The 21302-nt window shown below is 35.7% G+C and overlaps 1 protein-coding gene across 50 annotated transcripts in view; it reads right to left on the reverse strand.

The window, feature by feature from the left end:
- LOC18423397 (ATP synthase subunit B) overlaps window positions 1-21302 on the reverse strand; it is a 45974-nt gene that overhangs the window by 21822 nt on the left and 2850 nt on the right. For 11 of the 50 annotated variants that reach the window (XR_016053365.1, XR_016053367.1, XR_016053366.1 and 8 more), the window contains exons 2-9: window positions 20916-21023; window positions 20785-20833; window positions 19575-19714; window positions 10159-10260; window positions 9985-10080; window positions 9780-9892; window positions 9594-9675; window positions 2813-2905 (exon numbers count right to left, since the gene is read on the reverse strand). Coding sequence is in view for 41 of the 50 variants with exons in the window: in XM_020673348.2 (XP_020529007.1) it covers window positions 2813-2905; window positions 9594-9675; window positions 9780-9892; window positions 9985-10080; window positions 10159-10260; window positions 19575-19714; window positions 20785-20833; window positions 20916-21023 (783 nt within the window). In the remaining 9 variants the exon portion in view is untranslated. Of the gene's footprint in view, window positions 1-2388; window positions 2676-2812; window positions 2906-9593; window positions 9676-9779; window positions 9893-9984; window positions 10081-10158; window positions 10261-19530; window positions 19715-20784; window positions 20834-20915; window positions 21024-21302 lie in introns of those variants that run through there. The other 39 variants (XR_016053371.1, XR_016053373.1, XR_016053372.1 and 36 more) reach the window with 23 other exon arrangements.

Consider the following 21302-nt stretch of genomic DNA (forward strand, 5'->3'; position numbering starts at 1 on the left):
TAGACTTGCCTTACCACCCGAATTGGCAAATGTCCATAATGTCTTTCATGTATCTTCACTACGAAAATATTAGCCCGACCCATCTCATATCTTGAAATATGAACCTTTACCGATCAGGAAGGACCTATCCTTCATTGAGCAGCCAATTTTGATATTGGATAGAAGGGTGCAAGTGTTGCGCAAGAAGGAGATTCCTTTAGTCCGTGTATTATGGCAGTACCATTCAAGAGAAGAGTCGACTAAGGAACGAGAAGACGAATCAGAGAAAAATATCCCTATCTTTTTCAGTAATCAGGTACATAAATTTAGAGGACTAAATTTCTTTAAGGGCGGGAGAATGTAACAATCTTAAACTTTAAAAAAAAAAAAAAAAAAAAAAAAACTTCTAATAAGTGATGGTCCATATGAGCATGATAGTCCTTAGGGAACATCACCATTTTCAAAGCTTTTAATTTGAATTTGTTTGTTTGCTGTTGCCTTGCCACGTCCAGTGGACGTGGGCATTAAGCGTATAAGAGGTAATATAAACGTTACACCTCGCGTATGAGGTGTAACTTAATAAAATATTATTATAAGGTGTAGTAAGAGTTTAAATACGAGAGGCGAGGTCTCTCTCTCTCTCTCTCTCTCTAGCCGAATTTTTATCGGAAGCTCCCTCTCAAATTATTTTAAGTAAGTGACATCGTCTTCCTGAAAAATAGTCTGTTTTTAATAAATAGTGATATTTCCATCCAGGATCTTTATTTTATAAGTTTTGTGTGTAAGTGGCCTCATTGTCTCGAAAAATAATCCATTCTTTTTAAAAATAAAATGAAATAATTATTTCTGCGTATTATCATGAATTTTAAGCGTGATAAATTTTATGCGCACTCGACCTCATTATCTTGAAAAATAATCTTTTTAATAAAAATTGTGATATTTTATCTATGTTAGAAATTTTAAATGTTGTAAATTCTTAGAAAAATAAATTTATTTATTTTTCTTGTCTATTGTTCGAAAATTTTAGATACTATCAAATTATTAGAAATAAATGTGATATTTCTGCTTTTAGTAAAATTGTGAAATTTCTTTCTACTGTTTTCAAATATTTAGACATTGTGAATTTCATGTGCAAATGACTGCCTTATTATCTGAAAAATGACATTTTTGTATTTGATTATAGTATTGTTGTGAAATGTTTAATTGCAAATTAACATCCCATAAATTGTAATAATTTCGTATTCTTGAATTTCTATAAAAGTTTTTCTATACATATTAGATTCGCAATTATGCTAGAATGTCTTTACGAACTGCTACCTTTCTAAATTTGAGCCCAAAATATTTGATTGGTTGAAATGTTATTGAAAGTGACTGTTATTAATGGTGTCAGTGAGATTCATATTAATGATTTCAGTGATATGTTGAGTACATGATATTTGCCGCTTTCGAATGTTTAAAGAGATTTAGAAATAATTTAAGTATGCAAGTGGACTCATCCGGTTCGCCGGTGAGGTATAAGTGGACCTACCCGAGACGTCGGTAGGGATTAAGTGGACTCATCCGGTACGCCGGTGACGTATAAGCGGACCTGCAGGGATTAAGTGGACCTATCTGAGACGTCGATAGGGATTAAGTGGACTTATCAGGACGCTGATGGGGTATACAGGTGACCTACTTGGGACGCCAGTAGGGTATTTTGTGAAATCCTTTGAATTATGCACTGCCGTTAAAGTGTTATGTGCATTTCAATTATTCGGATTATACTTAATTATGCATTTATTGAAAGTGAAACTGTTAATACATTTCTGTTAATAGATCTTCTTTTTGAAAATATTGATATATTTCAACCATGATTATTTTTAGGATTATGATGATCACTAACTGAGTAGCCAAACTCATCAAACTATAGTAAATATTTTTTCAGGATAACTGCGGATTCATTTTGAGTGCTAGTCAAGATCAACCTTGGAAGATACTGTTGTTGTGCTAGCTTTCTTTATTTACTTTGTAAGACCTCGCCACTGTAAATTTGTCCTATCTAGACGTATATATATGTTTTGACTGTCACATCTCAATATTATAAATTCTTGGGGTGTGACAGCCATGTAAGTGGAATTCAGGTACATTGAATAAAAGAAAAAAAATTATTTTTGAATTTATTACCTTGAGTTTCACATGGCCACTCCTTTAAAGTTTAGCAATGAAGATGTAGGCTTATCATGCTAGCATTACAAAGTGCAACATAGTAAATATGAGACAACATTGGAAAGATTGGATGGAGGCATGAAATCACAAAGGAATTAATTTTACAGGAAGAAATCACCACTGATATGAAAAAATAGTTGCATGCTATGAAAAAATGTGAGATAAAATGAGTTGAACTTTCTTTTGTTTTCCTAGATAGCTCAATGAGTAACAGCCATATTCTATTCATCATCAATAAAAAGTATCCAGTTGTCCAAATGTTAAGACCATATATCCCCTACTGATTTGGGAGGGTACAAGCTCCACTCGATACATTAAAAAATGCTAAACAAACTCCAAAGAGAAAACGCTTGATTTATTCTTAACTGAAAAAGGAAAAGATACAAGTGATGCATGAAACTGAGGGTCCAGAATTAAATCCACTTTACTCTATATATTACAACAGTAGATTGGTAAGAACCATAAAACCAAAAAGGCATGAGGGCGTTCCCCTGCAGGTAAAATGCTTCTGCATGATCAATTTCCCTCGTATGTAATAGCCTAATAGATGTCTTGACAACAGTGAATTGAAACCAAAGAAATTGCTTTGAAGAGATCAAAAATAGAAAGAAATTAGTGCGGTCTTTACCTCTTCATTTCTCAATCTATATAACAAGAGGTTCAAAACTCGATAGTCAAAAGACTTCAGATGAATAGCTCTCATGACATCATTAATAGAAATCTGAAAGAACAATTAAAAGCCTGTAATAACAGAATACCTTCAAAACAAATGGAAGAAGATACATAAACCAGTTTGGTTCAAGTAACCAGTTTGGCTCAAGTAATAGGAACAAAGTTATCACAACTTAAACTATGATAGTGTGTAGCATCAATCTAGCAACAAGGACCGAGAATTGCATATACATAAATGAGGGTCAAGAAATTGAAAGAATCACAGAAACTCAATAGAAACCATAATTACATAAAGCACTGCTTATTGAAAGTAGGTTGCCTTCCACAAAAGACACAGGCACTGCATAACATGAATTGTATGTGTTTGCCACAGACCCAATGCTCAGCTGCACATCCTCAAGCAAAAAAAAAAAAGTATTCCTCCTTTGAGGCCTGCATTCACAGCAGTTTCAACATTCATAACCCTTTATGTATTTTTGCTCCTCCAGAAAGGAAATGCTTACTTGAGAGACCACTTCATGAGAACTCTAAGAAAATGAATGTTAAGAATCTCGATCACAAATAAACTTCCAACTGTACTCAACAGGGAGTTGACTTGTTCTTCACTTCTTTTATATAAATCCCAAAAAAAAAACAAAAGATATCGACCCACTCGCCTATAAATGTCTCATACATTTGTCAAAGGCAGCAGAAGACACATTTACATTCAAGGATCTATGGAGCTCGATTTAGTCATACCAAAGAACAGATCACAAAAAGCACAGAAAGTACAAGAAAGTTTATCCAGAAAGAAGAATGTGCATAACATGGATTGCTAGTAAGCCGGCGAACTCATATTGTTATTGCTAATGCTTTTCGTAGACAGATGTGACCCACAAGGGCACATTAGTCCTTTATATATATTTTAGCCCTATGCTTATGTTATATTATCTATAGCATGTAAGGATATGTACAATGTAAAAGTCCTAAGGCAGTTTATGTACTACAAAATAAAAAGGACAAATTATGTCCATACTGTATTTAATTAAGGTAATACGGACTGATACAATTTTATGGAAATGTTCCATGGAAATACGCAGCCGATCCTAATTAAATGGGAAAAATCTATGATAATGATGATGATGATGATGATGATTACACGGAAATACACCAGAAGATTTACGACATTGGATGGGTGCCCTTTTTCTAAAAAACACCTCATGCCCTTTTTCTTCCCTAATTTTTCCCTATGTTTGATAATCAAAACATAGGACCAGTAAAATTTACATCTTTTTTTTATTTTGTTAAAGACATAAACATCGGACAACCTTCGATATAGGTCATCTTAAAGGTCAGACAAACCATATCGCTTCTTTTTGGTCTCATGTTTTGAACATTGGACAATGATTTGGGTAAATATCACTTGAAACAGGTCGAACCACTTCACAGTGCAAGCTTAGGGTTTTCAGACAATTCAAGACAGTTCAGACGGAGCTTAGGGTTTTCGGACTTTAGTTCACAGTGCAAGCTGATCTTGGGGCATTTGAACCGCACACCAAGCACCAAGCCCAAACGAGCTCACTTCGAGAGCTGAGGGAATTTGAATTTGGGCATGTTTCTGCAGTTAAGTTTTTCTGTTTTTTAAATCTTTGAATCCCTAACCCTCAAATCCTATGAGAAGATCCTTTAGTACGATAAAAAGTTTTCAAAAAACCCCTAGCACTAAAGGTTGGTAAATATTTTTCTCAATTTTGCAAACCAATCTTCATGGACATTGTAAAGAACTGAGACATATTGGGGCAATTTTCAATTTTAGCAAAGTTAATTATTTTTTGGATTTTTTAGGTTGTAGAGGTCCTTTGTTGAATCCTGCTCTTTGGATATTCAATTTTTCTTGGTTTTAAATTATTCAAATTCGAAATTTACATTTATGTGATGATAGTTAAAAGTAATAAGACTGATTTCTGATAAGAAGTATTTCGAAGGATGCAAATGTTTTTAAAAAAACCACCAAATATCTCACCTCCAACAAACAAATTTTAGGCCTTTCTTATAGCGAAAGTTTTGGGTTTATTATCAAGATTTATAATAAGGTAAATTTAGGGTTTGAATTGCATCCAATGAATTTTTTATTATTTTATTTTTGGGCTATGTACCCTCCAATATATTTCCTGTGATGGGGCTCAATTTCCACTTCATTTATTAAATAGCATATTTATAGCTTTAATTGTAAGTATGAATTCAATTTTTAATTTCCTTTTATACACAAGTCACTTGTAATTTGTTCCACAAGCACTTGAAAAGGCGCATGTTAATTTGTTTTTTAATGATTAAGTAAATTGTTATGGCGTTTTTATGAATACGTCATTAAGAATTTGATCCTATAAATACTTTAAACACTACTTTTGCGAATTTTTCTGTAATTGTTTTTTTCCCTGTGATTGAATACCACTAAGCTTCAATTGTGTCTGAACAATTTTTGTTCAGGAAAGAAAATCATGTAAACAATAGCTCAAAGAAAAATAAAACAATTACGGCTTAATTGCCATTATAGTATGGATCCATATGATCAACATTCAAATATGTCTCCTCAAACCAGTGTTTGAAGCCACAGACTGGGGTTGGACTCGACAAGATCCGAACCTGAGTCATTGATGCGGCTCAAGAAGGGCGAGTCCCAAGTCGGAACAATGATATCTTAACAAAAAGTTAAAGTTACAAGACTTTGGGGCGAAACTGACGTTTTCCTCCAGAAAAACATGGTCCGAACCCCAATTGACTCAAGCAAGTCCTAATTTGGCACAGTAATTTTTTAAACACTGACTTTAAACCAAGAAACAAGATTAAGTTTCATAATCATCATCAACTGAGCCTTATACAACTTAGTTTATACATGGAAATATTTCGCAATAAGCAAAAAGACCAAGTAAAATTGTGTATTAGAGTCTACATGATTGAACTCTAAACATCATCATCATCATTTTAGCCTTTTCCCAATTAATTGAGATCGGCTACATGAATCTTAGTTCTCCATTCTGCTCTATTAAAGGTCATATCCTCAGTGAGACCATAAGTCGCCATATCTTTTCGGACTACTTCCAACCACGTCCTTTTGGGCCTACCCCTTGGCCTTTACAGTCTTTCTACTTGAATTAATTCGTACCTCCTAACAGGTGTAGGCGCCACACATGGCCAGCCCACCTAAGTCTACTCTCTCATTTGATCGCCGATTAGTGCCACGCCTAAATTCTCTCGAATAGATTCATTGCGAATTCTATCCTTCTTGTCTTGCCACTCATCCATCTCAACATCCTCATCTCTACTACACTCATTCTATGGATATATTGTTTTTTGTCCGCCCAACATTCCGTTCCATAGAGCAAAGTTGGTCTCACTGCTGTCCTATAGAACTTGCCTTTCAAATAAAAATATCCAATTTACATGATCGAGTGTGAGAGTCTGCAATGAGTAATTAAATATTGCCATTATGCATCTAAGCTAGTACACAATTCAATGAAATAATAGCCCCAGACTGAAAAAGAATTTTGACACTCAAGTTCTCTTTTAAGTTTGGTTTAATTTGACAATCAAGTTCTATTTTAAGTTTGGTTTAGAAGTAGAATGTTCTAGATTCTTTGAAACCGCCTAAACACTCATGACTTAGCTTATTAGCATTGGCACAATATGATATCATTAGCAGTACCAGATATTCTTGAAAAATGTGGCTATATAAATTCCAAAGTAGAAATTTCAAAAAATTTCTCTTTCTTTATTAATAACTGAAATTTCTATTTACAATTGTCACATTACGATGTAGAAAAAACCTACTACCGTCGAGGGATCTTTAATTCTTACTGCCAAAATAAAAGTTTGAATTCAAACTTACAATATGAATTCTAATACAATTAGGAATTCTAATCTAAGTATAAACTCCAGTCCAAGTAGGAACTCTAATCCAAATAGGAGGAACCCTAATCCAAATAGGACTCCTAATACAATTAGGACTTATAAAATAAATAAGAATCAAAAACCAAAAATAAATTGATGAAGAAAGTGGTGAAGACTAAATGGACCTTTTGCCAGGGATTAGTCCCTTGGAACTTAATACACCCCACACGTACTTATCAAACCTATGGCACACTCTGATCCTTTAGTCTTGCTAAATCCTCTTAACTAGGGAAGCACCTCAGGCAAAACCCTCTAACTGAATTGGAATTGAGAGCATGGACTACAATTTGGTTTCTTTCCAACCCTTTACACGTTGGGTCATGCTTAAAAGGAACCAACTCTGAACTAAACAAAAGGTGGGCTGCGTATGCCCTCTAACTTGGCTAGCTCGGGTGGCACGTGCCACCCTTATAGCCCTGCCTTTTAAGTGGGGTGTACCTGCATAGAGAGAGAAGAAGTGAAAGAGAGGAGAGCAGAGAGAGAGAGAGAGAGGTCTAAACTCAACGTGCTGAGAATGAGGGGAGCACCCACCGTTATATAGGCCTCAAGGCCCTAGGGTATGCCCAATCTCAATTACAATTCCCAGATAATTTGTGAGGTGAGAAGGAAAAAAAATCGGAGCCATCTATTCTTAAAATCAGTTATCATGATTAGGAAGGAATCTAAGAACCGTATACCCTGAATCTTTGACCTATATCTCACCTAAATCTTTAACCCTTATCCAATACTAGTCAATTTAGGATAAGACCAATCAAACCATATCTTTTATTTTGACAAGAATTTCTTTTCTCTCACAAAACTTTGTAGAAATTTAAAGTCAAATAGTTTGGTCAATTTTCAAAATCATAGGGATATTTTTTTTTTAAATGCATTAGGTAAGAATGGAAGCCTAGACTTTAGCTGGGGCTCAAGTGGTGCTACCACCATGACCCCAATCCTAGTCTCAAAATTATAGGAACATATTCAACCAACTAAATCTAATAAAATCTCGTATAGAATATTTCCTAAAGGTTTCCCTAGCACATGGGAGAATTTACTCAACAAATCTCGAAAAAATTGGAAATAAGTGGGGGCCAACCTAAGTGGGGCATGTGGCCCATGTGGGCCCCACGTCCCATGTGGGTCCCCCATGTGTGGGAGTTGGGCCCATGGCCCCCTAAGGGATCCCACTATTCCCCTCTTAATGTCCAAAATATCAATTATGCCCATTTCATGGTTTTAATGCATAAAACATTTTTAAAAAATTCTGAAAAAATATTCAAAAATCACAAGAGCATAAATAAAATTGAAAACAATATTTTTTAAATTCTTAAAAATTCTAAAACACTCAAAAATTACCTCTAGAAGTGGATTGGTACCAATAGGTCAAGAAAAGTGACAATTAAGCCCTCCACCCATGTTAGAAAACATAATCCACAACTAGCTTCTCAAACCAACCAACGAGAGCCATGACCCACCATCATGTCCAAGGGCTCATGATTGGCCTGTCAAACATAACCAATAAATAGTGCAATCACAATCCTAATATGTGGATTGTAGTCCCCCATAAGAGCAAGTCAGATGCACGTATCACTAGAGTACAAATGGGATTCTCTATGCACATGTACATGTATCTCTCTATAGGGTTGGTTCCTAGAATGTGGTTGTCATATGTACATATCGTGCGGAAGTTTTATTGAGGATTTGGCCTTACTCTTTTAGTGCTACAACTGCACACAAGATATGAGAAGCTCTCCTGGGCGTCTCTCCGACCTCATCAAGGGATGACCCTCCCGAAAACCCTGAACATTAGTGCTTATGCAGGAACAAGGGTTTTAGACATGAGCCAAGCTATAGACCACCCAACCCTAGGTCAATCAACTAATAATACACTCCCACTGAAGTGCACAAGTCACTATATTTATTATTTACATGCTCTCGCGGACTTTAAAGACTCCAAATCCCAACAAGTCTTAGAATACTAATAAATATAGAAATATGGCAAAAATTAGGCATCTATAAATAAATTATATAATGTAATATTTCTAAAATGTAACGTGAGTAGCTTTTAATGTTTCAAAACATATATAGAAAACATACACATGATATTATATATCAAAAATATAATATCAACATAATAAAGGTATAGGATACTTCTTTGTACAAAAGAAATATACCACAACTTGTCTACTATATATGCACCAGTTTAGATGTAGTGTGTAAGTTGCCACACCAAGCCAGCCACCTTATGAGAGATTGGGGAAAGCAGTTTTATTTTGTTTTTTTTGCGTTTTTCTTCTTCTACTTTTTTTGAAAAAAAGATGACAGCTCTACATGTTGCCACACCTAGCTGCCTTAATAAGATGGGAAAAACAAGTTTTTACAGTTTTACCCCCATCCTCAATGGGTATGGTTCAAAATAAAATTTGATCTATTACTGTATATAAATGAGAGAAGGGTCCACAAAAAGTCATACAATCCACAACTTTCTGCACGACTATGGGCGCGTGTATTGGATAGGATAGTTATATCCATATATGCATCCCACATTACAAAACTATTTTATCATATCCTTGATCCCCCTATCCCCGTTCATCATTCAAATATGTATCATGATATTAACCACAAACATTTCAATACCATATAATACTTGCCACTAATAGCTTTCCAAATATGTTCTAGAAAAGGATTTAGGAAATTTTTGTTGAATGAACAAATACAGTCAAGCACAATCACATGTTGGCTACCTAGATTATCAGAATTTCTTAAATTACCCAAGAAATCGTAGCCATGTCAGTGATGGAAAAAAGAAAACTAGATTGTGAACTCACATTTTTCTTGTTTATCAGATCAGTGCACAAGCGCCTTTCCAAAGCCCAATACTCATTACCACAACTAAACTCCATCTGTAACCTAGATTCAATATAAAATGAAAGTAATTGCTTCTGTGATTCAGGAATACAAAGCCACGTCTAAATTGCCAGAAGTAATATGTATTACTAATTATTAACAAAAACCTGTCACTCATAAGTCCATGTTGCTCGAGTAGAAGAGAAAGAGGTCTAAAACGATCACCATTGATAGCATTGGGAAATGAACTTGTCACCTTTTGATAACTATTCTGCATCTCCTTTAAAATACAGCATTGCTCATTTAAGTCATTAAGATTCATAACAGTACTTCACCATAACAGATGGTCATCAAATCAAAAGAATCCCTTACCAACTTATATGAATTGTGGAGAAATTCAAAATCTTGCTCAGCAGTAGGCACTCTATTGAAACATGGATGTAAAATACCTTCATTGAAACTATCCAACTGTTTTGAACAAATCACTGCATGTTATACTAATTCCTTTTCTTGAAGAAGGAAGCACAAGACTCAATTTCAGGGTACCTGGTAAATATAGCTCTCAGTGAAAGAGAGGAAAGGGAGGTATCTGAAGACCAGTTCAGGTCTGTTGGCATCCATACCATGGAACATAAAGTATGATCTGCACTGTTACATTAACAAAAATCACTAAATTGTGAAAGCTTTGGAAATCCACAAACAGGAACAAAGTGTATTCATTATAATAGGACTCCAAGACACGTGACAATTTGAAGCTATCTGCTCAAGTAAGATGCAAAAAACAAGAAGAGTAAGTGTAATTTTGACAATGCAAGTCAAAGAATGTGACAAGTCTTGTGGAGTTTGATCAAGTGACATGCCACCCAATTTGTAGGAAAGCGAGGGTTCATCGCATTGTTTTGAAACACGACTCGGCCAATGTACTCGCTTCTTTGCAGGGGCTTGTACAATTTAAAATTAAAAAGATAAAAAGAAAAAAAAAAAAAGACATAAACGATAAAAAAAATCTTATATCGATAATATTTAGTAATCATAATTAAATAGCCTAAAGTGTCAGAATGGTAAGTCGCCATGCGTGAGGAACAAAAGGTTTGGGGATCTAGTATTCTGAGTGTCAAATACTTTTAGGAGTCGTTTTAAAAAAGGTGTGTGTATATACAATCTTGGACGATGACTAAGGTCGGGGGTTCCATGCCCCTCATTGGCAACTTTTTTTTATCACCGTTTCAAATTAATTGATATGTACACATATTATATCAAATGGAGTAAAAAAGATTAAATTGGGTTATTGGGGGAAGAGGTTTTGAGATTCCATACACCCTTTTTTTTTATGTACCCCTTCAAACTAATTAAATATAATTAATTAGATATGTACATTATGTACCCCTTCAAACTAATTAAATATGATTAATTAGATATGTACATATATTACTAATTTTAGTAACTTTTTATAGAAAATATCTTACTAATTTTAATATTTTTTCTTATTCAATAAAAGCACCTTAATTTGGGAAAACCATTTTTGAACTCCTAAAAGAAACATTAATTCGAGTAATCCCTTACTGATTTCACTAATTCATTTTGAACCCCCTTAAAAAATTTCCTTAGTTTGAAATCAACAACCATAAATGCTAGCCATTTACACCTTTTATAGATAAAAATTGGAAATGATATTATTTATATACTATAAAATCAACAATTTTATGGTGAATCATAAAGTACGAAAGATATGTCAAATACTCCTTCCAGGTCCAATCACCATTGGACCTCCCTCTCCAGTGTCACCTTGTTCCTCACAAACAAATAAAAAATATTTGACTTATGGTTTAGGCGCGGGTCCCTTTGCATGCACAAGAGAGATAATGGTTAGGTTGTACAAGGGTCATAGCCTCAGTAAGGCCATAAGCCACCATATATTTTCTCACTACTTCCAATCATGTCTTTTTGGGCCTACCCCTTACCCTTTTTTAGTCTTCCACTTGCACCAACTCGCAACCCCTAACAAGTGTTGCACTGGGTCTGCGCTGCATATGGTCAGCCCAACTAAATCTACTTTCTCTCATCTTATCACCTATTGAAGCCACACCTAAGTTCTTCATAATGTATTTATTCTAAATTCCATCCCTTCTTGTCATGCCACTCATCCATCTCAACATCCTCATCTTAGCTACACTCATCATATGGGTATGTTGTTTCTTGACTACCCAACATTCTGCCCCATAAAGCAAAGTTAGTCTCACAGCTGTATAATAAAACTTCCCCTTTAACTTCATTGGTATGCAGCGACAACATAAAACTCCAGTTGCACATCTCCAACTTGCCCACACATGCCAGGGTAAAGGAAGTGGATTGTGTTAAGTAGGCAACCAACGTAAAACTTTGTCAAACTTTTCCATGAAATATTTGACTTATTAATAATCAATATATATTACAGATTTAATATATGGTACTAACTCAAAAGTAAAAATTTATTATAATTACTTAAATAAAATTAGTAATACTATAAATTACAATATTTTCAAACTTCTTAATTAAAGTATTTTCGAAATTAGAGTATGTAATAATATTCATTCTTTGAAATTCAAATTAATAGAAATTTGTCTTTTCAGAAAAGTGGTGTCTTCACATGCCATGAACCCTGATCACTTGAAGCTCCTTATTGAATCAAAATCACAAGTTATAAGCTCCAACTAGCCTTTGCATCTAATTCAAAACCCTTCAAAACAAATCAAGAATCAGTCAGAATGGCTGACTATAGAGGATGAAATCTATTAAAAGCGGACTGGTTTTTCGAGGAACAAAAACCCGCATGAACTATGATCATTTGAAGCTCCTTATTGAATCGAAAGGACAATTTATAAGTTCCAAATAATCAGGGATTTTGCTGCTAATTCAAAAACCATCTAAACAAATCTAAGAATCAGTTGAAATGATTGACTATAGAGGATGAAATCATCAAAAGGCAGACTGGTTTTTCTGGGAACAAAAAACCGCATGGACTCTAATGGTTTGAAGCTCCTAATTGAATCAAAATGACAATTTATAAGCTCCATCTGATTAGGGCTTTTGTACCTAATTCAAAAACCTGCAAAACAAATCAAGAATCAGTCAAAATGACTGAATATAGAGGACAAAAATCGATTAAAGGCAACTCGTTTTTCTGGGAAAGAAAAACCAGCAAGAACCCCAATTTCTTGATTGTTTGATGCTTCTTTTTGCACGAAATGGAAAACCTCGACCGAGCCCAACAATACTCGGCTAAGTTTGCATAATCTCGGGCAAGTACATGAAGTACTTACCCGAGTAGTTTACACCCATGTAAGTTCTTCATGGGCTTACCTGTAACTTGGGGCTACTCAGCCTCGCCCTAGTAACTCAACCGAGTCTAGGTACATTGATTCATTGTCCCACATTCAAACCATGCACTTACAAAGAAAAGAAAATGATGACAAAAATTACTAGAGGACTACGAACAATCCATTACCAAAGTAACCAAGCTTCTAAGAAAAGGACTCCTCGTCTGAGTCTTAACCTGTCAAAAGTCCTCTTTTGAGCCCCTTTATTGAAGCCAAAATTACGGACCGAACTTAAGGGTCATCTCAAGGATGCTCAAGAAGAGTTGCCTCAAATCTGCTAGATTTGCAAACTCATAGTGGTTGGACCCACCCACTACATAACGAAATGTAGAAATTGTTTTCACCACAGTGCTATGGTTCAAAATGTAGCCCATGTTGGAGTTATGACCTTTCAAGGCCTAGACCCCAGTATTTTATAGCTCTTGTTTACAGCGAGAGTGAGTGAGAGCCATGTGTCTCTAGGATCATGGTGAACTGGGACCAAGAGTCACAAAACCCTGTCATGAGGCTTGCATATGAGAAGCATTGTATGGGGATGGTTGAGGGTTACCTCTAGTCAGGGTAGGATTGTTTTGTGCCTCATGACAAGGTGATGGCCAAGACATTGAGAAACCCATAATTTTTATGATAAGAGCTCAAGTAATTGTGAAAATGGGCACTATATGAGAAGGTTAGGATTTTCTATGACATAAGCCCAAAATCCCAAACCTCGAACCTTCCCATGGCATGAGCATACACAGTCATAAATGGGAAGCCGCTCTTTTATAATGGAAGAGAAATGCACATTTGCCAAAAGCGGACCCCTGCATCCACAAGAATGCATGTCTTCAAGGGTGCAGCTGTAATTTACTATAACCTGAGAGTCTAGAATCATATATTGGATAGACTTTGATGAGCAAAGCATGGGCCCCTGGTACAAACTATGGGCATGGGCTTGTTCGGTCATTCTGAGAACTTCCATTGGATTCTAAGTCTAGCTAAGGGGAGTACTTTGTTACCCTATTCATCTCCATAGGATCCTAATTTCTTTCATTGATATTTGTATATGATGCATGGTTATCTTGGTCTTCTAAGGAGGGGTCCCTCCTGCTCCAGAAGCTTGATCCAACAATCCAGGACACGGGATCTCGATTTAGGGGATTCCTTCATACATGGGATCTCGACCTAAGATATCAGAAACCAGATTCCATGTTAAAGGGATCTAAATCGCTATGCCAAAAATCATGGTTCCATGAATAAGAGGAACCACAATTGAACCAACTTGGAATCGATTATCCTCAAATTTCGGAGCAAGTTTCACCGGCACATTTTTTGGTTCATATAAAACGTACAAACTTTTTGAATGCCATGATTTTTTATATATTTTACAGTTCACAACTTCACACACCTTGTGAATCATGACGTGTCTAGTTTCAAAGAAGGGCAATAAGAGAAGGCAAGGAGAGAGAAGGAAAAAGTTGAAAGGAGATATTAAAATTAGTCGCATTTTGGTTCTATTGAGGAGTGAGTTCGCGATCAATACGCTTAACTACCTTGGTGCTAGTTCATTGGGTCATGTTCACCCCCGAAGGACTTCTATCGCTTTGGTGTTTGTCAACCAAATCGAGCCACTCATGGGTGGCCTTATGGGTGATGGAGTAACATGTATGATTGGAAATGTGAGGTCTCTCCTATATATGTCATTGATCCCGTGGCAATCTTTAACGGAGGAGAGGTATTGGGAATTATATATGGAAATGTCATTCCCTTTTTTTTTGTTATGCAAAGGAGGACTTAACCATCGTTATATTTCCTTTTCAAAAACAATCCATTGCAGTGTTCCTAAATGTAATCATCAATTGATATTCAAGCGGGAGTCGTCCAATCCAACCGATTGGTGGCAAAAATAAGGACCTGTGTATGTAGGCAGACTAATGTCAGTAGTTGTGCAATTATTGTAATGAGCCCGCATGAGTAATTTTTTATAGTGATTCTTGCACAAGTAATTGTTTTTATCACCCTCCATTCTTTATTAAAAACAATTGTTTTTATCAAGGTGTTTGACGAACTATTTTTTAACAGCTCCAAGAACAAATCGAGAAGAAAAAGATGTGTCATATGACCTAGCAATGGCACATTATCACCTAAATACAAAAATTTTGGATACCAGTTTCTCTTTGAGTGAAGTTGGAAGGTGTTGCACAACGTCCTAAACTATCATTGTATGGAAACGATATGCTAAAAATAACAAAATATCAAAAAGAATTTCAATGCTAAGATTCCTGTTTATATTGACACTGGGGTTTCTGTATTTGGAAAAAGTTAGACATATTGTTCAATGGAATTCACTCGCAAATTACAGTACAATGAATAACTGAACTTTGGGAACCTCGATCCTGATCTCAACGGAACGTGATCCAATTCTGCAAGAAATTCGCTCCTATGAAAATATGAATGCGCTCCCTGAAAGTCAAGGATCTCGATCCTATACCTGACCATGTACGGACCTCATTCCCCCATCCACAGAGCTTCGAGCCTACCTCACTCCATGCTACTGCTTGCAATTGCGAAGTTTTTGTCACTTCTGTTCCCAGTAATTATGATATGATGCCAAATTGAAGAAAATTCATAGAGAATGAGTTGGAGAAATTTTAAGAATTTTTATGAATTTTTCTGAAGCTAAAGATGAAATTTTGAAATTGTTTTCAAGAAATGACAGATAAGTACACAGACCTAGGTCCCACACATGAAACCCATTTGGCCCACATCATCACCATGTGGCCCTAACATGACCTAGGTCCCACACGTCAACCCCCTATCGGGACTAATTTGTAATTCTGTGATTTGTTAAAATAAATTATGTTTTACGAGAATTTTGAGGAAATTTGAAATTGAATTTGGGCAAGTGTTAAAAATGGCACATGGGCTGATCTTTTAGAAGGGAAATAGGGTTTGATATTATCATTGAAATCCTAAGTCCTTTTGGAATTAAGCGCATAACCAACTACCCTAAGTGGCATCATGTGATAGGTTGTACATGCACACCTTCATGACTTGGATTTGGAGAGAAATCTCAAATTCTAATTGTTTTTGGAAGGAATTCACAATTCCATGAGGGGCATGCCCCTACATAGCCTTTCTCATTCTATTTAATTGAGATAGCATGGGTAATTATAGAAACACGTTGAATTGATGTGAATGTATGTTTAAGTTAAATGATGAGAAATTTGGAGTGCGTTTAGGATTTGATTAGGAGGAAAATGGTGTTGAATCTCATCCACTCATCAAAATGACATCATGAGTAATGAGTGGATAGGATCACTCATGCCATGGATGACTTGTGTCACTGCCCTAGATTAACTCATTTAGAAGCATTACTACACAAGCCTATAAATACAATCCTTGATCACCCTAAACACTCAATTGCTATATAGAGTGCCACGCACCCTTTAGGCTCTCTCTTTCATGCAGTGAGTGAGTTCTTTAAAGTAAGAAGGTAAGCTGTCCAGTGTAAGAAGGTAAGCTGTCCAGTGTAAGAAGGTAAGCTGTCCAGTGTAAGAAGGTAAGAAGGTAAGCTGTCCATCAAAGCTTCATCCCAAGGTTGGGGTGAAAACCTAGCTCCAAGATGACTGGATTTTGGAGAATCCTTCATAAGCCATAAACCTATGGAATCTTTCATGGATGTAACTCCTCATTTACAACAAGGTATCATAGACTCTTACCTACTTATTTCATGAAATACTCAAATTGATCCTAGAGTATGAACCTTTGATTCCTAGTTCTTTGATCGCATTTTAGAAAGAATCTGATGTTCTTGAGAATTTATTGATTGATTTCTCTGCAACTTTTGGATCAAAATCAATCAATTAATTCATCTGCTAAATACGCTAATTTGGTGAAATCTTAAGGGGAAACTATGCCAAAATTTTCCTACAATTTTCATCACATTTCGTGAGCCTCTCCTTTGTTGAAAAATGCCACAAAGTGTAGCTTAAAAGCTTCCCATAAGATGATGTGAAATTGGCCATGATCTTGGTACCATCCGAGTAGTCCTTCTATGGAAAGCTTTTAAGCTACATGTAATTTGGAATTGATGTCATGTAATTTGGAGTACATGTAATTTGGAATTGATGTATAATTTTGCATAGTATTTGTACAGTACTGAATTTTATAGCAATATAGTCCATCTCCTTGTGTAGTTTGGTTGGAGTTTTGTTAAGGGACCTAAATGGAGTTGTAAGCCTGGGATTTTGAAGTGTATGGATCATTGTTCTAAACTGCGGCTGCATCATGTGCTATGCCATATGCGCTTTGTAGGGATGCCCCGGCATATGCGGCACATCCCCATGCATAGCACTATGCACATGCATAGTGTCCCCAAACTGGTATGGAATCTCCATTATGTGGCTGTAATTCATGTGTAAGTGGTTGTAATTGAAATTCATGCATGTGTATGTCTTGTAATTGAATTGTAGTTTGAGTTTTTAAAGTCCATTCTAAGTGAAATTTTTAAGTCTTGTAACTAGGACTTGGTTCTATACACCATCCCAAGGTTTCAAGTGGCTTCAATGAAAATTCCACTAAGGTTTTTCTGACAACCTTCACATGGATTGGTGGGGAAGTTATGAGATCCAATAAGTGCACAAAGCTTTCCACAGTTCTAAAGAACATCATTCCACTCAAAGGATCCCCAAGGTTGGAGGAATTGAGGATATTTCAAATGTTTATTCGCACAGAAATTGAGAAATCCAGATGCTGAATCCTTTATTTTTTATTTGTCCAACCTAGAGGAGCTCAGGGACATTTCCGCTGCCTTAGAGAAGCATTTTGCAAAGGCAGTTACTATTGGGCAGTTACTATTGGGCACACTGATTTGAAGTTTTATATTTTCATTGTTTGCACCAAAGTGTAAAAGAATGATATGCACACAGAAATATCCTTTCAATAGGTATAAACTAAGCAATGCAGTTGACTGGAAAGGATGGTTTCCTTGCAAGCCTCTAATAAAAATTCCAACACAACTAGAAAAAAAAATATTAATAGGAGGCTTACACCATATAACTAATGTAGGACCAAAGAATTGGCTCCTACAAAAGTATGATAAGAACTTGGGGGCAGAGGGATGTTAGGTTAAGGCTAGGGATTAAGGAAATATGATTTGGTTTCGGTTTATGCTTAAATTTGGGACTAGAGGACTAGGGTAAGGATAGATAACATGGCATAATGCCATATTAAATACAACCGCCTAATGCATTATGTGGCCGCATCAAACCCACATTGCTCTTGGCCAGTAGTCTGAGCCCAAAAATTCATCCCAATGTGAGAATGAAATCAACTCAAGAAGTTCCAAGCAAATTTTACAAGTTTTATCGAAAAAAACTAGGGGAAATACCATTTCATCCCTTCTTGTGGACTAAATTTCTAACCATGCCCAAATCACATGGCCGCATAGGCTTGGCTTGACATGGCTGATGTGCCAACAGGGCGGGCACATCACGTATGCCCAGTTAGGCAGGCTGTGGCGATGCAGCAGAAGGCAGCATTGCCTCGATGCAACCACATTTAATAATCATGCATAAACTATAGAAGGTCACCACACCATTAGGAAACTAAATTATCTTATTACCAAAGGAAACTTAAATAAACAAAAATGAAGAGTCCAATTAGGAAAAGGAAAAGGAAACGAAAATATCTAAAACTAAGAGTATTCATAAAAAGGAGCGCTTTGTACAGAGCCTAGGCTCTAAACAATCAAAATAGAGAAATGTGGTTTCAATATTGGAAATCTTTGTGATACCCTTAAAATATATTTTCATATTTATTTATAAAGTTTAAAACTTCAAAAAATAGTGTAGATCGACAGATCTATGAAAACTTGAAAATCATGAAATTGACTGTCCAAAAATGTGTTACAAAATACACTTTTTCCAAAACTTGAAATCCATTTTTTTCTCATGTCCATGCATCTTGATGTCGAGATGATCAATTTGAAGATATTTGGGGATCAAAACAACTTCTTCTAATGAAATTTTTGAGGCAGGCTCAAATTTAATTGTTTAGAGCCTCGGCTCTATATAAACTTTTCCCTTCATAAAAATATAGAAACCCAAAATAACTAATTAAAATTCAACTATAACTATTAATAAAATATAAAACTCACTATAATTATTAATAAAATATAAAACTCAAACCAAATGTAAAAAATGTTACCAATTATGTCATTGGAAATAGCAATTATGTATGGAAGAAGAATAAGGGAAAGATGAGAACATTGAACCTCTGACCCATGAGGGAAGAACTTCCTAAATGTGTAATCAAGTTAACAAGTCTCCCTCATAGTTTGCATATTCAATGGATTACGAAAGACGGCAGGGGGCAGTACAACGATTACAGAAATGACTTCTATCACCAAAAAAAATAAAGATAGAATAATAATATATACATCATTGTGGCTAATGCACAACTAATATAAAATATAATAAGAATTAACTTTAGGATAACATTGTGCATCCAACAATAAATAATGTACGATCAATATATAACAGAAAATATAATGTGAAGTCATGCATTAAAGCAACAATACCGCTGTCAGTCTAGCTATAAAAGGAAAAAGGTTTGCAGACTGACAAAATCCTCAAGGGTAGAATTTGCTCGTAACATCGCATCAAATCCAATCACAGAATTTGGTTCTTGAAATATATGGCAAGAAACCATCTGTTCACTAAGACCTTCTTGGGTGGGAACCGCCATAAGTTGTTCCTCATTATCTGCATTAAAAGCAATGAGTAACTTTCAATAATAGAAGAGATATAAGTAGTGCCCATCCACAATCAACCCCTCCATCCCCTTTAATGGTCCACCCCAAGAAAGATGAGTATGAAGAAATTCTAAAAATGATAAAGTCTTAATCTTGTTCACATGCAACAAGGCTAAAACCAACAGAAAGCCAAGAGCAACCATGAGCAAACACAGATTATGGCATTCACAGTATAACTAGAAGTACTAATGAGAGGACTGCCACTATATGTGAAGTACAGGAAAAGTATAGAACTACAAAATGCAACAGTGAAATGATATGATTATCATCAGAACAAGAAACCATGTGCTAACTGTGCAATAGATATCAGAAAATCTATCACCTGTACATAGCAGATGTAATATGTTGGCTAAAATATGCACATTGAATGAAAGAAAATTGTTGGAAGTCATAAATCACATGTAGCAAGAAAGACCATAGAATCGTCAACATCCAGTAGTATAGTCTAGTATAAGAAAACATCACACTACACCTTGGAACCCTTCTAGGCCTAATGTTAAAATCAATGAAATAAGTAACTATTGCAAAAAGCAATGCAAAGAATAACTATGCCAAATCCAAATAGAATGCATCTAATCAGATTACCTACACATACAATAAGCAGGAAGAAGTCTAGGGTATGGAGCACTTAGCCCCCGCCATGAAGTTTAAGGTTCTAATACCCTGCTAATTGGAAGCACTAATAGCACCAGTAAAAGAATTTCTCTTAGTAAGCTCAACAGCATTCGTCTGCTGAACGAGGAGTCACAATAGTTTCTAATATGGTCTAATGCAAAAAGTTCCACCAATCCCAGATTTCTACATGACGTATTAGCTCAAAATCAAACTGTGCCACACTGGGAAAGTGGTAATGCAGTCGAATATAAAAATCGAGAGGAAACAATAGCACTTAGTATATTCTATACTTTGAAATTTGATATATTTCAACAACCGCTTACAAGTTCACTAAATGATTGATAAAAATTACATAAATGTTCAGTGCAATCCTATCAGTCATTAACCATTACAAGATAAACATACCCTTCCCAGTGATCGAAGTCAGTGCTTTCTCAAGAAATGCGGAAGTTACCTGCACATAGAATTGCACTTACAATCAAAATGAACATCTGAATTCATTTGTGTGTGGTGACTAAACCAGAAAATGAGCAGACCTTCGGCAGCTTCCCAGATATTAGTTTACATTTCTTCTCCAAGCTGAGATCACAGCAGGGTTGGACCTTTGAAAGATCAACATCCCATCTAAAACAATCAGGAATGTCCTTCATAGGTTGTAAAGAGAAAACATAGCCAATCAATGCTTTAAATAGCTGCCCATTCTTAATGCTGTACATACAAATGTACATGCAACTATGCAAACCAATAACCAATACCATTATGATATCAGACAGCGGAGCAGAAACTGAACCAAGTGTGTGTGCGTGCATGTGTGTGCGTGCGTGCACATGTGTGTGTGTGTGTATAGAAGTGCATGCTTTCTCCTTGTAGAGTTTATATTGGAATTAGATGGTTGAGGTAGGGGCAATGGTAGACTGGAATAG

This window comes from Amborella trichopoda, chromosome 4, assembly GCF_054954075.1.
Source record: "Amborella trichopoda isolate Santa Cruz 75 chromosome 4, AtrichopodaSantaCruz75HAP2 v2.0, whole genome shotgun sequence".
Classification (NCBI taxonomy): domain Eukaryota; kingdom Viridiplantae; phylum Streptophyta; class Magnoliopsida; order Amborellales; family Amborellaceae; genus Amborella; species Amborella trichopoda.